Here is a 16,482-nt window from a genome sequence, read left to right as displayed (position 1 = left end):
CTGAGTGCCGAAGAATTGATGTTTTTGAACTGTGGTGTTGGAGAAGACTCTTGAGAGTCCCTTGGACTGCAAGGAGATCCAACCAGTCCATTCTGAAGGAGATCAGCCCTGGGATTTCTTTGGAAGGAATGATGCTAAAGCTGAAACTCCAGTACTTTGGCCACCTCATGCGAAGAGTTGACTTGTTGGAAAAGACTCTGATGCTGGGAGGGATTGGGGGCAGGAGGAGAAGGGGATGACCAAGGATGAGATGGATGGATGGCATCACTGACTTGATGGATGTGAGTCTGAGTGAACTCCAGGAGTTGGTGATGGACAGGGAGGTCTGGCGTGATGAGATTCATGGGGTTGCAAAGAGTCAGACACGACTGAGTGACTGAACTGAACTGAACTGAATAGTATCCATCTAGCTTTGAATTGATGTCATGTTAATTCATAGTCCTTGACCAAACTCTGAGAACTAATCCTCTGAAATGTTCATATAGTTATTGAGTAATACATCATTATCTATGCCCAAAGTAGTAACCCAGGATGCACCAGATTGGCAGCATGTTTAAGATAAACATAGAATTTATTATGTACACTTGTTGCTTAGTGGGGTCATATAACCAGAAAGTTTTAAGACATCTCTCACTCCAGGCTTACCTAGATAGAGACATTTCTCATATGTCTCTGAGATTTGCTGCTAGACTGATCCTTCAAAAAACAGGAACACTGAGAAGACTCTTATGTGACCTCTCTAGGCTTCCCTGGTGGTAGTAGTGATCAAGAAACCACCTGCCAATGCAGGAGACATAAGAGATGCAAGTTCAATCCCTGGGTCAAGAAGATCCCCTGGAGGAGAGCATGGCAATCCACTCCAGTATTCTTGCCTGGAGAATCCCACGGACAGGGGAGCCTGGGAAGCTACACTCCATAGGGTTGCAGAGAGTCAGACAGGGCTGAAGCAACTGAGTACTCATGCATGGATCCTTTCTAGCCTTCACCAAAGTATATCTCTTTCCCGGCGTCCTACAGACTGTCCCTTGCTACATTAAATCTCAGCCACAAGACCAGCTTTATGGTGAGTTAAACAAGTGCTTTCAGTGAATCACTGAACTAGGGACTGGGTGTGGGACTCTTGAGATGGCCCCTCTATATCATGTCAAATTTGGTCCATACATTACTTACCAAACCACTTCTATATAGCTCCACACATTCTGTGACCAGGATCTGTATCTTATATCTCTCTCCTTTAAAACAAAACCCAGACCCCATTTCAAATGCTCCTGGTGAATCATTTTAATCTCTTCTACCATCATAATCATTTCTTGGGAAAAATAAAGGACTCACTTTTAGGAAGGAGGGAAGAGGATAGGGAACTCTCAATGGAAAAGTAAACTGTATATTATTGTATCAAAGATCAAGCAGTATTAAATGAACTTATCTTGGAGGATATCTATTAAGATTACCACTTAAGGAAGTAATGCTCTAGATATTCAACTCTCACCCTTCTGGATATTTATAACTTAAGAAAATATTATCTGGAGTTGGAGGAGGATGGTTGGAGGATATAAAGGATTGTATGTACTACAGATCTAAAGTGTATATGCTAAGTTGCTTCAGTAGCATCCAACTCTTGCCCAGACTGTAGCTTGTCAGTCTCCTCTGTCCATGTGATTCTCCAGGCATGAATCCTGGATGGAGTGGGTTGCCATACCCTCCTCCTTAAGGAGATCTTCCTGACCTAGGTATCAAACCCGCATTGTTTATATCTCCTGTATTGGCAGGTAGGATCTTTACCACTTGTACCACCTGGATCTAAATATGATGTCAGATATTTCTGGGGCCAGAAAGCTATGATCTGTATAATGACTTTCATCTGTATGGAGTTAAGAAAGTAAGCCTGAAGCAGAGCTGGCTGTGTGTTCTAATCTTATACCATACATCCTTTGGAGAGCTGGCAAATATTCACAAAAATTAGCAACGGACAGTTCTGTCTGCCACATGCACGTGTGATGCTTCTCTGAGAACCTATACCACAGGGACTGAATGTAAGCCTCCAGAGAGAGCCAGAATCAGTGCTTTATAAACCTGCTCACTTGAAACTATGCTCAAGGCAGGAGCCATACAAGGTCCCAGCTGCACTTGATTTGCAGAAGTTGTGTCCCTGCACTGGGGTCAGGTGAGTGATCAATAACTTTGAGCTGCTGCTGCTGCTGCTGCTGCTAAGTCGCTTCAGTTGTGTCTAACTCTGTGCGATACCATAGAGGGCAGCGCACCAGGCTCCCTCCATCCCTGGGATTCTCCAGGCAAGAACACTGGAGTGGGTTTCCATTTCCTTCTCTAATGCATGAAAGTGAAAAGTGAAAGTAAAGTCGTTCAGTCGTGTCCGACTCTAGCTACCCAATGGACTGCAGCCTACCAGGCTTCTCTGTCCATGGGATTTTCCAGGCTAGCTTAGCTCAAATCACAGTGTATGTATATTGGGAATGGCAGTCAAGAGAAGTCATGGGCTATCCTAAATATGGTTGCAAACTCGATTGTGAAGATTTTTGAGGCAGGAGGGACATTTGTTGGAGGTATACAACATCTCTTTTTCTCATATATGATACATTCTATATCTGGGAAACCATTCCTGGCCCCTCTTTCCTCACTCAATTCTTGCCATTTAGTTTAAGATCAACTGCAAGTCCATAATTAATGTAAGGAAAAAGTAATACCTAAAAGAAAGAAAAGGAAGGCAAGGAGGCAGGGAGGGGGGCTTTCCAGGTGGCTCAGTGAGTAAAGAATCTGCCTGTGATACAGGAGACGCAGAAGATGTGGGTTTGATCCTGAATTGGGAAGATCCCCTGGCAGAGGGCATGGCAACCCATTCCAGTATTTTGCCTGGAGAATCCTCATGGACAGAGGAGCCTGGTGGGCTACAGTCCACAGGGTCCAAAAAGTCGGACATGACTGAAGCTACTGAGCACACATGAGGAAGAAGGAAGGAGGCAAAGAAGAAAAACTGGAAATATGTTTTGTAATTCTCACACTACATTGTAATAGAGGCAACACAAAGTATTTATCAATGAAGCCCTCATGATGAAGAGCTATGTAGAGGTCTTCTCTTAAAAGAAATAGTTTAAAGAACTGATAATATTAAATCTATACTATAAGATTTTTAAAAAGCACAATAGCTCTGCATTTATGCTTTGAAGAACTGATATAATTTAGTTTATGTAGCATTTCTCAGGGCAGTGCAAGAAACTCCAGGACTCTGTGCAGCTTTAGTGCTCTGAAGCAGCACTAACACTTTTAAAGATCTGTATAGGCAGAAAGCCACTTCACATATTGGCAATGTAGCAACATTTTTCAGAAAGTTGTACATTCAAAAATAAAAAAAAAAAAGACTTTTGAAATTCGACTTACACTATTTTCTGTAACTATTAGACACAGATCAATAAAATGTCATAACCCTTTGGTTTAAAATGATGAGATACTTAAAGAAGAAACTATGGGTTATCCAGAGAGAAGCATGCATTGGTTTGTATTTCAAGCTCTGACCTTTGTCCAGATGTGCTCTGTCTTCCTTTGCCTGGTAACTCCTATCATTTTAGCATTTCTTTGTGAGAAAGTCCAGACATTTTTAGTGTATCTCTCTTCTCCACGTGTAAATATATTCTGAAACTGTATGACTGTTGTTGTTGTGTGTGTGTGTGTGTGTGTGTGTGTGCTCAGTTGCTTGGTTGTGTCTGACTCTTTGGGGCCCCATGGACTATAGACTGCCAGGCTCCTCTGTCCATGGAATTCTCCAGACAAGAATATTGAAATGGGTAGACTATCCCTCCTCCAGGGGATCTTCCCAACCCAGGAATTGAACTGGGGTCTCCTGTGTTGCAGGCACATTCTTTTCCAGCTGAGCTACCAGGGAAGCCCTTGTATAACTATACTTCCTCAGAATTTGCTTCATATATACCACTACCTCTCTGCAAAGCCCAGCTATACAGCAGACCCATAATAATTACTGAATTATGCTGGAAAAAATTAGTTCATACCACTAACCAAATGCAGTACCCACTGCTGTTTTTCTTTTATACATTCCCTTCTCTGGTAATTCTCTGCATTCCTAGTGTATCTGTAATTTTAAACACACTGTGATTAAAAGCCTGTGTAGCACAGGGAATTCTACTCAATGCACTGTGGTGTCCTCAATGGGAAGCAAATCCAAAAGGCAGGGAGATATTCATATATTTATATGTATGGCTTTTTCATTTTGCTATACAGTAGAAGCTAACACAACATTGTAAAGTAACTATACTGAAATAAAATTTAATTAATAATAAAATAAGTAAAATTTGTCAAAGCAGGTGGATGGATACTAAGTCCACTCATTGCCCATCTCTCCCTCTGTAACCACAACTCAGAAAAATTGTATTAGGACAATATAGATAAATCACAGCACTCACCCACCCTCAGATTTCAGTAGTTTACCCATTAAAAAAAAAAGATTAAAAAAAAAAAAACAGCTTTCCTTTTTCTATTACAGATCCTTTCTCAAATATAATAGCACAACACCTGCCATCTTTGCTTTTCTTACAGGTGTTTCTCCTTCTTCTTCTCTTTCTTTTTCTTCCTCTTCATCCACTACTTGTCTTACCATCAGTGCCAATATGATTTTACTATTCAATTGCCATGACTTGTTTTGGTTTTGACAACATTGCTCAGCTTTCACACAATATCTTTTCTGGATTTTCCTTAGACTAAGAGTTAACATGTAAAATGGGGACTGCAGGTATTCTTCATGACTTTATAGAGCAGCATTATAGTTGGTTTATGAAAAAGAATTAGACTATAATGGAGATTAACTGTTCATAATTGCCACATACATAAGACTGCTCAAGGAGATGTTGACAAAGAGAAGCATCATTCAATGTGAACAAAGTCTCATTTGAACTCCATAAACTGAGATTCCACACTTTATTCTGTTCTTTAATAATCGTCTGTGAGGGAATCAGGATCATTAAAAAGGTGAGTCATGGAGAGCAGGATGCAGATAGAGAGTTGGAATCTTTTATGTGTCTCATAGTCAGTGCCCTCATGAATTAGTTTATGGATGTGTTCTCTGTTGACCCATGGGTTAGTGGACCTTCAAAAACATAAGCTATACATCATCTGTCAGTATATTATTTAAACTGAGTATGTAGCAGGAACTCAGTAATTGTGCATGGCATTGAGATTATACTGTATTTCTAATGACAAATATTATTTAGTTTTGACCTTCCTTCTCCCACAGATCTGTACCAGATATTCAAATATTTTTCAGAGATCTGTAACTAGGATTAAGAAGGGACATAAATGCAGGAAAAATACAGATAAAACTCAAACTCTTCTTGGTATTTGTCAAAGGTATTAGTTCTGATGTCCTGTCAGAGCAAAAAATAGATCTGGTTATATCAGGAGTTCAAAGTTACTGTTAACATTCTTATACACTTTATTTTCTAACTACCAAGAAGTCATTAAATACAATTATCCAAATCTAGGTTTCTTTAGAACCCTATTGCTGCTGCTGCTGCTAAGTCGCTTCAGTCATGTCCCACTCTGTGCAGCCCCATAGATGGCAGCCCACCAGGCTCCCCCCGTCCCTGGGATTCTCCAGGCAAGAACACTGGAGTGGGTTGCCATTTCCTTCTCCAATGCATGAAAGTGAGAAGTGAAAGTGAAGTCGCTCAGTCGTGTCCGACTCTTAGTGACCCCATGGACTGCAGCCTACCAGGCTCCTCTGTCCATGGGATTTTCCAGGGAAAAGTACTGGAGTGGGGTGCCTTTACCTTCTCTGTAGAACCTTATTATTATGGTACGAAAACTGATTTAGATTATGCACAAGGACACTGCACTCTCAATACAGAGTTTCACTTTGCCTTTTTTATCCATTAAAATATCTGCATATGAGAAAGAAATTTTCTATAAACAAAAGGCCTAATTTGCTTCTGTAAACTAGTCTCTTTGGACAAACTAGTCTCAAGCTCTCTTTTGACAAACCACCCAAAAGAGAGTGTAGCATTATACCCTAGGGTAATGTGTAAAGGAACAGGATTCAGTGTTGTGAGGAGAAAACAAGAGCAATATTTATATGAAGGCATGGGCTAGGGGTGCCATATGGGATGAGATGATAGAGAATGCTATAAAATAGTAACTTTTTTCTGTCTCCATAACTTTTAAAGGGCAAAAATCTCTCAGAGATATGGCAGTTCCTATCAACAATAGTGCCAGCAATTTCTTCTTCATACTGATGGATTTCCCAGGACTGGAGACTGCTCATTGCTGGACAGCTATTCCTGTCTGCTTCATCTATGTTCTCTCTCTGCTGGGCAACACCACCATACTGTACATTGTCAAGTCTGTTCCCAGCCTCCACACTCCCATGTACCTCTTCCTCTCCATGCTCTCAGTGGCTGACCTGGGCCTCGCAGTTTCCACACTGCCTTCCATGGCAGCTGTTTTTCTCCTGGGCCAGAGGAAGGTGGGAGCTGCAACCTGCTTTGTGCAACTCTTCTTCATCCACACATGTTCAGTAATTGAGTCAGCTGTGCTGTTGGCCATGGCTTTTGACCGCTGTGTGGCTATCCAAGAGCCCTTACGCTATGCCACCATCCTGACAGCCAAGTGCATCAGGGCCACTGGGCTGGCCAGTGTGACCCGTAGTGCTGCCCTCCACCTGCCCCTGCCTGTACTCCTTGGAAGACTGCAATTCCCACCTGTGAATGCACTGTCACATTCCTACTGTGTTCACCCTGATGTTCTGAGGCTGGCCAGTTCCAGCACAGTTGTGAACAGTGGCCTTGGGCTCTTTGTGATGCTCTCCACATTGTGGCTGGATGCGGTCCTCATTCTCCTCTCCTATGTGATGATTTTGAAGACAGTATTGAGCATTGCTTCCAATGCTGGACGACTGAAAGCCCTCAATACTTGCATTTCCCATATTTGTGCTGTACTATTATTTTACACCCCACTGATCAGCCTGTCTGTGATCCATCGCTTTGGGAAAAAGAAGCTGCCAGTTCAGATATACATGCTTCTCTCCTATTTGCACTTTCTTGTACCTCCAATGCTCAACCCAATTGTCTACACTGTCAAAACCAAAGAGATTCGAGCACGCATTCTGAAGATGCTCCAACCCAGTAAACTCTGAGCCTCAGGGTTGAAATCCTGGTTATGATTACCGGCTTGCTGACTGAAGATTTCTCAGAGAGGAGGCAGAGAATTCTTTTCATACAATCTATCAATTAATTAGTCAGAAACACTGACCAAAATACTTTTTGGTGTTTTTCCAGCCTGCTTAACAGTGCCTGCTTAATGAAAAACAAACTAACCAACAGATGTGTTTCTTATTTGACAAAGTCATTATCAGTCTGCAGACTACTCAGATTATTGCAGAGGAAACCGACAGCCTCCTGAGAATATCATTTTCATGTAAAAGCAAGCAAATTAGAAGAGTAGGATTCCAAATGACATCTAATGATGCCTTCCAACTAAAAACCTAGAACCATACAAAATTAAGCTCGAGAGCCTCGCTTTGTTGTACTGTCTGAGAATTTGACAAATATGTGAAATCAAAATATATTTTTCTTATGATTTGCATACTAACTCGAGATGTGGGTTACACTGGTTAATGTAAACCAAGTAGAATATTTCAAAAAATTGAAGTGCATTTTGAATAAATAAATACATTATTATAATAAAATTAAATGTATTACAATGTGAATATTATGCAGATAAGTGTTTTTTTAAGCTTCATGAGGTATAAAAAGCATATACAGACTCCAGTATTCTTCAGCCCTCTGAATGTAATTAAAGCACTGCTCTTCACTTTCTAATAAAGACATGGGATATTCTGAGACTTCACAAACTATCGTGTTATAGTCTTTGAATGATGAATACCATGTACAACTGAACTTTCTCTGAATTTTAAGGAGGATTTAAAAGGTAAGCAGAGTTGTCATCCTGCAAGGCCATTTTTATGAGAATTGACTAGGCTTTCATAGACAAGTCAAAGCTAGAAAAACTGATTTGCTCTGGTGTCATGGTTTCTTTCTTTCAAAAGTAAATCTTGAGTTAACTTCTTTGATAGAACTGCTCTATCAGTTACAAACTGATTATATTATATTATTACAAACATAATCTGTACTAGTGATATAGGGAAGAGCAAATTCTGACTCTATATTGCATCTGTTTCTTTCATTTTAATATTTGCTTACCATTGCTTTTGTTCACTAAAATGATATTGTCTATACATAATGGTCTGCCATAGGGAACCTTGCCCCTCTATCTGAATGTTAAACCAAAATGCCTTTGTTCAGGACCCTGTCCACATGTAGATATCTACAGGAAGGAAGACATTAACACATCACTTCCCTGAGACTGGCCATTCTAGCAGATATTTGTAAGATTAATGACCTTCTCCTTTTACTTCCTCACCTTCCCCCTCCCACATCTGTGTTATATGAAAGAATCTGGCATCCAGACCCCAATAAGATGTTATTTTTAGACAGTAGTCTGCCATGTTTTACAGCAGCCAGCTTCCTATATAAGTTTGTATTCCTTGCCTCAACACCTAGTCTCTTGGATTTATTGATTCTTTATGTGGTGAGCTTCCCTGATAGCTTAGTTGGTAAAGAATCCTCCTGCAATCCAGGAGACCCTGGTTCAATCCGTGGGTTGGGAAGAACCCCTGGAAAAGGGATAGGCTACCCACTTCAGTATTCTTGGGCTTCCCTTGTGGCTCAGCTGGTAAAGAATACACCTGCAATGCAGGAGACCTTGGTTCATCCCTGGGTTGGGAAGATCCCCTGAAGAAGGGAAAGGGTATCCACTCTAGTAATCTGGGCCAGAGGATTCCACGGACTAACTGTATAGTTCATGGGGTCCCAAAGAGTTGGACAAGATTAAGCAACTTTCACTTTCATATGTGGTAAGCAGAGGGAGCTTGGGTTTGGTAACACTAGGTAACATTAGGCCAAGCAAGTCTGTCACTCACAGGCTAATACTTTCCTCCATTAGGAAGAGAACTGCTCTAAATTTGCATTCAATTTCCCTGTCTGAGCTTGTAAAATACAGTCAGGCAGAAAGCCCAGATGGATATGAATTTCACATCTTGTTTCCTTTATCACAAGAAATCAAAGATCTTCCTGCTTGTTTTTCAAGGTTTGGTATATTTTACATATCTTGCCCAGAGTTAGAGTTATTTATTTATTAGTTGGAATATGTTTAATACCTATTATTTCTTTATAACATATAACATGAAGGTGGAAATTTAAGTGGAAAATTTTTCAAGCCTCTATTTTTCTGCATTCATACTCAGGGATTTGACAAGTAAGTGTGTCTACAAAAATTAAGCTTTCATTTTATTTTGCCTATACAGTGAAACAAAGAACTTTACAAAACATTATTTCATAGTAGCATTAGTTGTCTTGGTTTTCAATGCTGTGGCTAAATTTCTAATTTCTATTTAACTATAGAGACATTTCCTCAAAGTTGGAAAGTCTTTCATTTTATTGAACTTTAAAATTTCTGTGGCAACAATACAAAGTTTCTTTGCTGCATTTGTATGACCATCATTATCATATAATTTATTTAATGTTGAATACATGCTTTTAAAATAACTTACTAGTGATTTGTATGTTATTATATTAAAAACTCATTGTAATATTATAAAATAATAATCATATTAAAATAGATAATTATTTGAATATTTGAATAACAACAAGCAATGTTTTAAATTTTTTAATGGAGTACCTGGTTTAATCCTCAAAACTATGGTGAATTAGCTCTTTTCACTATTCCAATTTCATGGATAAGGAAACTGAGTCAATGAGAGATTAAATAACATACCCAAGTATTCTGAGCTATTAAGGGACAGAGTTAAGATTCAATCCTAGACAGTTTAACGCTAGGGCCATTGATGTTAATCATATATCCGTTACTTCCCAATGGTAGTAATATTATATTTTAGGGACGTGAGAAATGAGCCCCAAAAGAGCCTGCACATTAGACAATTACCAGTAAAGACTTTTTTCAACTCAGGCCTTTCTGATGTTGAAGCTTATACTCTCAAAAAGGCCAATTGCTTTTTAATTGTAATATATAGGGACTCGGTAACTGAAAAATTCAGCCTTGGCAGGTCCGAAGAACTTTCAATCACAACAGAGTCTTTGGCCCATTGCAAAACTTGTTTGGCAGTGACATGGTTAAAGGTAGTGCTTCCCCAAAGCCCAGAGTGTTCAGCAAGGGAGAAAATTCAGGAATGTACCCAGGAGAGGGGTGGGAAAGGTTCTCAGATCTTATCTCCTTCTGGGTAAGTAAACAATCTGTGGGGTTTGGAGGGGAAAGAAGGAGTAAAACCAATTTGCCAAGTTTCCTTATTAGTGCTAGTTTAAGGACTTGTTAATATGTTTTGAATTAAGACCCTGAAAAAGGATATTATACTGAAGATTTAGAGGAAGAAAAGGGGCTCTTCATCTTCAGATACTATCTAGGAGCTATTGGGTATGTTTTCTAAAGAATTTCTCAAAAGTTTAAAAATAAAATAAAAAAAAAAGTGTTGTCATAACAGATAGAACTAATTAAATAGCAAGTAGGAGCTGGCAACTTATTTTCAAAAGCCTCCACTGTCTTAAATACAGGTTGATATGTGTATTCCTGAATTTCTAGGCAGATGGATTCTATGCTTCTTAAGGTAGATAAGCTAAAGTGAGGAAAAGTTTAAGGAACAGATTGGTATAGGGATTGCTGGTTTGTGAAGACAGTTTGAAAAGATGGTCTGTTTCTCCTTACAAGATGGAAGTGAACAAAAAGATGTGAATTGATAGGCCTAAGGTGATCAAGATTAATTGCAATTTTGTCTAAATCTCTAAAGAATCAGCATTGAAAAAGTGCCTTGGATTTTGAGTATGGTAAGTAAATTTTCTAAATTAAAGGATGGACAAATATTCACAGTTATTATTTACTTTCTAAATACTTTATAGAATACTAGGAACTCTTCTATCCACTGTCTTAGTTTATCTTCAAGTAAAACTATCAGATTGACAAAGCGAAATTAGCATAGTATATGTGAGTGTGTGTATGCAGTGTGAGAGGAGAATCCTTTATGAACATGAAGCCTATTCTTTGATTATTACTATCATGGCAGAATATTCTCTCTCAATGCTGTTGATCTGAATCCTAATGTGCCTAAGGATTCTATGGTCATTCCCTGTGGCTCAGCTGGTAAAGAATCTGCCTGAGATACAGGAGACCCAGTCCCTGGGATGGGAAAAGTCCCCTGGAGAAGGGAGAGGCTATCCACTCCAGTATTCTGGCCTGGAGAATTCCATGAACTGTATAGTCCATGGGGTCGCAAAGAGTCAGACATGACTGAGCAAGACTTTCACTTTAATGTGCCTGCAGAAGAAAGTAAATATTGGTGTTAGAAAATCCAGTGTGGCTTCCCACTTTGTACCTTGATGCCACAGGTTTTCTCCTAGTTGGAAATCTGTGGACAAAACAAAAGGAGGCATTCCTATGAGGAAGAAGCTCACAGTGCATCCTTAACTCTTGTGGAAGCAGCTCTTGTTTAAGTTCAAGTTTTGTCCAAGTTGCTTTGTTTGTTTATTTATTTAGTATTTTATTGCTGGAGCCTGAACCAGAGGCAGGTACCCAGACTTTTATTCTGCTTCTTACAATGAAATCCCTTCACTCAGAAAATACTTTTTTAAAAAATATTAAAACAAGAAAAATCATCACATACACGTGAATACACACACACAAAAAACAAAACTTTCCCTCTCCTAAGCAGTCAGTTTAGTACAAAACATAAAAAAATAATAATACACACTACATATATGAGCATCTCAGTGTCTTCTTTCAGAACTCCATTTTCTCAAAGACTAAGTAAGTGAAATAATGCCAGGAACCCTGAATCTGCTTATTTTAGAGGCATTCATTGTACTTTTACCTATACATGTAAAACCTGTGAGTGAAGCAAAGGGTCTTTCAATCTGTTAAAGAAATGTTGAAGATTCTTCTCTAACTTTGAAGAAACCCCAGGGTGAAGATAAGATGGAATTCAGTAATTGTCTAGAAATTTCATAAATCTGTATGTAAAAAGGATAAAAAAGCATGTCCAACTTTCTACAGCAGCAGAATTTAGTGGACAGATTACTTTAATAACAATGCGATACTTTTCAAACAGATTCTTTACCCAGTGAGCCATCAGGGAAGTCCTGAAAAAAAATTTTTTTTTCAAATAGTATTCTTATTTACTATAATCTCTACAGGTTTCTTTAATCTTTAATGATCTATGGTAAACTCATTTGGTAGAAAGAAAATGAAAGTGAAGTTGCTCAGAGGGGTCTGACTCTTTGCGACCCCATGGACTGTAGCCTACCAGGTTCCACCATCCATGGGATTTTCCAGGCAAGAATACTAGAGTGGGTTCCCATTTCCTTCTCCAGGATATCTTCCCAACCCAGGGATTGAACCCCAGTCTCCCACATGGTAGTCACTGTAGGCAGATGCTTTACGGTCTGAGCCACCAGGGAAGATCCAAACTCATTTGGTACATCCTACTAAAACACTCTGTTTGTGACTGTCTTTGTTGATCCCATCTCAGAATTTGGCACTAAGATGCAAGGTTTCTTTCTTTGTCTAAGAGTGTTCCTTTTCTCTTAACTCATGACTTTTGATTCTCCCCCACTTTTTTGTTTTAATGAGACTTCAAGAGCACTGCACTCATCTGTTTACTAAGCAATACTATTCCCAAGAATGTACCGCAGTGACCCTCAGACTTCGGTTTGCATCAGAATTACCTGGAGAATGGGTTAAAGCACCTTAATTCTGGGCTTCTTCCTGAGAAACCATCATTCAGTAGGCGAGGGTGGGACCTAATAGTTTGTACTTATTACAATTTCTCATGCTGCTGATACCACTAGCCCAGGGTCCACACTTTCAGAGCCACTTGCTATATATTCAGCACAGAAGTGAATACCACCCTGATCCCTGAAGCCCCAGCAAATGGAATACAGTTTTCTTAAGTGATGGTATTGGCTCTAGAAGGTTCACATAACTCTCTTATTTCTTATTGCAATTATATCTATCGTAGATATCTACCTCTCTTCCTTGATACATCTGTATAGGACAGGAAAGACTGGCATGCTGCAATCCACAGGGCCACAAAGAGTAGGACGTGACTGAGCGACTGAACAACAACAACAAAAAAACCCAACGACTTAATCATATACACAAAAATCTCCAACTTTCTTGTTCCTTTTCATCCTTCTGCTTTCTTCAATTGCCCACTCCTCAGAGAACTTTGACCTAAACTGGCAGTCTAAAATAACACCCCCTTCTCTTTCCACATTGTTTTATTTTCTTCACATATTTGAAATAATATTGACTCACGCATCTCTTTTTATTGAGATCTTATTATTTTTTTCATCATTCTATTTCCTGGATCTTGAACATTGCCTCAGACAGTTTAATTACTGACTGAAAATGCAGGCATCTAATCTGATGGTAAGAAAGTAGATTACAATAGACAAACCTGAAGCGGCCATTATGAAGGAATTTTAAAAAAAACAGGAATTCATGAGAGTTTTTAGTTTACTTTGATTTGAAGATAAGGTTTGTGAGTACCTCAAGTCTGTTTGACGGGCATTTGTCTTCCGAACAACAATATTCAGAGTAAAAACCACTGAGTCAGACTCACTTCCAGTCCTGGATCCTCCTTTCACTTATTTATTTTTAAAATAATTCTATTTATTCCTTTATGGCTGTGTTGGGCCTTTGTTGCTGCATGGGCTTTCTCTAGTTGCAGCAAACTGGGGCTACTCTCCAGTTGCAGTGTGCAGGCTTCTCACCACAGCAACTTCTCTTGTTGTAGAGCATGGGCTCTAGAGCAGGCTGGCTTCAGCAGCTGCAGTATGTGGGCTCAGTAATTGTGACTCCTGGTCTCTAGAGTACAGGCTCAGTAGTTGTGGTGCACGGGCTTAGTTGCTCCATAGCATGTGGGAACTTCCTGGACCAGGAATCAAACCCATGTCCCCTGCATTGGCAGATGGACTCTTTACCCCTGAGCCATGAGGAAAGCCTCCCTCCTTTTATTATCTATGTAAACTTAGGAAAGTTAAGTATTTGAATTCTTCATGATTAAGTTGCTTTGTCTGGAAAAACTGATTTGTTACATTCTGAAGTTTGAATTGCTTTAAAATGGTATATATGAAAATGTTCTATAAAGTACTTAAGTGAAATAAAAAGGTAATGAACTATATACATTTTTACCTGCAGAAGAAAAAGTGAAAGAATTCACAAATATGCAGACCTCCTTTTCAAAGAGAGAGTAATACTGGATTGCACTTCCCCTGGCGTATAAAATGAAATGTGATAAAGAAAAAATATCAATACCAGCTGAAAAAAAGTCTCTGAGTATAAGATTTAGTAAGATTCCTCAAAATTAAATTACGCTTTTCATTGTGATTCTTTAATGTTTTGTATTTCTGGAAAACTACAGTAATCTCCCTTTGTTTATGATTAGGAAGGAAAGTGAAAAAACTTTCAAATTGAGTTCTCTTTCACTGTATTCTCAAAAATAGAACTCATAATGGGCAAAGTATCGGAAGGTGGTTGAGATGGCATGGAGTGACACAGTGGCCAAAATTCAAGGCAGAGAACAATAAGAAAACAAAAGACCTACTCTCAGATTTTTATCCTCCTCCAGAAATTACTTTTTAAGTGGAGCTAAATCCTGATTCCTTGGCAAACAAATGTCTTTTTCTAGTTTCTATAATTTCATAAATATAATGCTGAATAGTTACTGATGATCTTTAAAGTGTCTGTTCAATATGCAATGAGTTAGGAATCATTCTATTTATATGTTATGCTTGTTCATATAAGACATTGAATCATAGACAATGAATAATATTTGGATAAATGTCCATAACTTGGCAGTTTAGATTGCATGTAGAAAGGCTTCATTTGTGTGCTCACATGGGTGTGTTAATGTGTTAAAGGGAACCATGTTTTAGTATGTATGAAGGTATCTCTCTGCAAAATTCTCATGTTCACCTTATTAAAGAAGTACTTACTGAAAAGTATGTGAAGGAGATCCTGACAGGGAGTGAGGAAAACTGAACTGTGCTTTTAGATCAGACACACTGACTACATTGGAACCTGGATTTAATTTCCCAGTATGTATAATGTAGAGTTAGAATCAATATGGTCTCACTCCCTTTCAAGAATCATGATTCAAACTCTGATTTAGGGTTAAATTTTGTTGTGTGGCTCCAGAGCCAATCTTACTACATATGCATGATTTCTTCTAATAATTCAAACTCACTTTTTTTTTTTAAGTGTTTCTGATCTATGAACTAGGGGGAATACTTGGAAAAATTAAAAGGCTGTAATTATCAGAGGATTATTTTGGAGTGTCTTTTCAATATATTAATTTACAGAACAGGTTCTGACCCAGTAATCTTTTAATTCTAGGGCATGTGATTGTACTTTTGGAGTTCCACCCCTCAGGTCACCATGGCAGACTCCAACCACACTGGCACCTCCTTCTTCCTCACAGGCCTGCCAGGCCTTGAGGCTGGGCACACGTGGCTCTCCATTCCTCTGTGTGCCATGTATGTGGCTGCTCTGGCAGGAAACAGCCTGATCCTGTGGGTGGTGAGGTCAGAGCCCTCCCTACACCAGCCCATGTACTACTTCCTGTCCATGTTGGCTATGACCGACCTGGGGCTGTCTGCCTCCACCCTGCCCACCATGCTCTCCATCTACATGCTGGGAGTCAGGGAGGTGGCCCTGGATGTGTGTCTGGCCCAGCTCTTCTTCATCCACACCTTCTCAATCATGGAGTCCTCTGTGCTGCTGGCCATGGCTTTTGACCGTTTTGTAGCCATCAGCAAGCCCCTGCACTACGGTACCATCCTCACGAGTCCCAGGATTGCCAGGCTGGGCCTGGTCATTGTGGTACGCAGCATCGGTCTCCACATCCCAGCCCCCATCATGCTGAAGCAGCTGCCTTACTGCAGGACTCGCCTGCTGTCCCACTCCTACTGCCTGCACCCGGACGTCATGAAGCTGGCCTGTGCTGACACCCACATCAACAGCGTCTATGGTCTCTTTGTGGTGCTGTCCACACTGGGGGTAGACTCTGTGCTCATTGTCCTGTCCTATGGGCTCATCCTCCAGACAGTGCTGTCCATTGCATCCAAGGCCGAGCGCCTCAAAGCCCTCAACACTTGTGTCTCCCACATCTGTGCTGTGCTGCTCTTCTACACACCTATGATTGGCCTGTCCATGATCCACAGATTTGGCAGACGAGCTTCCCCTTCCAGCCATGTGCTGCTCTCTTATCTGCACTTTCTCACACCTCCATTGCTCAACCCAGTGGTTTATACCATTAAGACCAGGCAGATCCGACTGAAGATGCTGCACCTTTTCCGCTCAGACAGGACCGGCATCAGAGATGTTCAGGATTGTTAA

At 39.9% G+C, this 16,482-nt stretch overlaps 2 protein-coding genes across 2 annotated transcripts; both read left to right on the top strand.

Annotated features, from left to right (window-relative positions):
• Positions 1 to 6,205: 6,205 nt before the first annotated feature.
• LOC104980204 (olfactory receptor 51G1-like) lies at positions 6,206 to 7,153 on the top strand. The gene has a single exon (XM_010828847.1). It carries the CDS (start codon positions 6,206 to 6,208, stop codon positions 7,151 to 7,153), a length of 948 nt encoding a protein of 315 aa, XP_010827149.1.
• A 2,135-nt stretch (positions 7,154 to 9,288) lies between these two features.
• LOC104980193 (olfactory receptor 51G2-like) lies at positions 9,289 to 16,482 on the top strand. The gene is made up of 2 exons (XM_010828837.1): positions 9,289 to 9,333; positions 15,481 to 16,482. Exon 2 carries the CDS (start codon positions 15,523 to 15,525, stop codon positions 16,480 to 16,482), a length of 960 nt encoding a protein of 319 aa, XP_010827139.1. The 5' UTR covers positions 9,289 to 9,333; positions 15,481 to 15,522.

This window comes from Bison bison, unplaced genomic scaffold (genome assembly GCF_000754665.1).
Source record: "Bison bison bison isolate TAMUID 2011002044 unplaced genomic scaffold, Bison_UMD1.0 scf7180017858739, whole genome shotgun sequence".
In the NCBI taxonomy this organism is placed as follows: Eukaryota; Metazoa; Chordata; class Mammalia; order Artiodactyla; family Bovidae; genus Bison; species Bison bison.
Note: the sequence above shows the minus strand (reverse complement) of the source record. Positions and strands in the feature narration are given on the sequence as shown.

Excerpts from the sequence above, each read along its gene's own strand:
- LOC104980204 (XM_010828847.1), top strand. The coding sequence starts at position 6,206 with ATGGCAGTTCCTATCAACAATAGTGCCAGCAATTTCTTCTTCATACTG.
- LOC104980193 (XM_010828837.1), top strand. The coding sequence starts at position 15,523 with ATGGCAGACTCCAACCACACTGGCACCTCCTTCTTCCTCACAGGCCTG.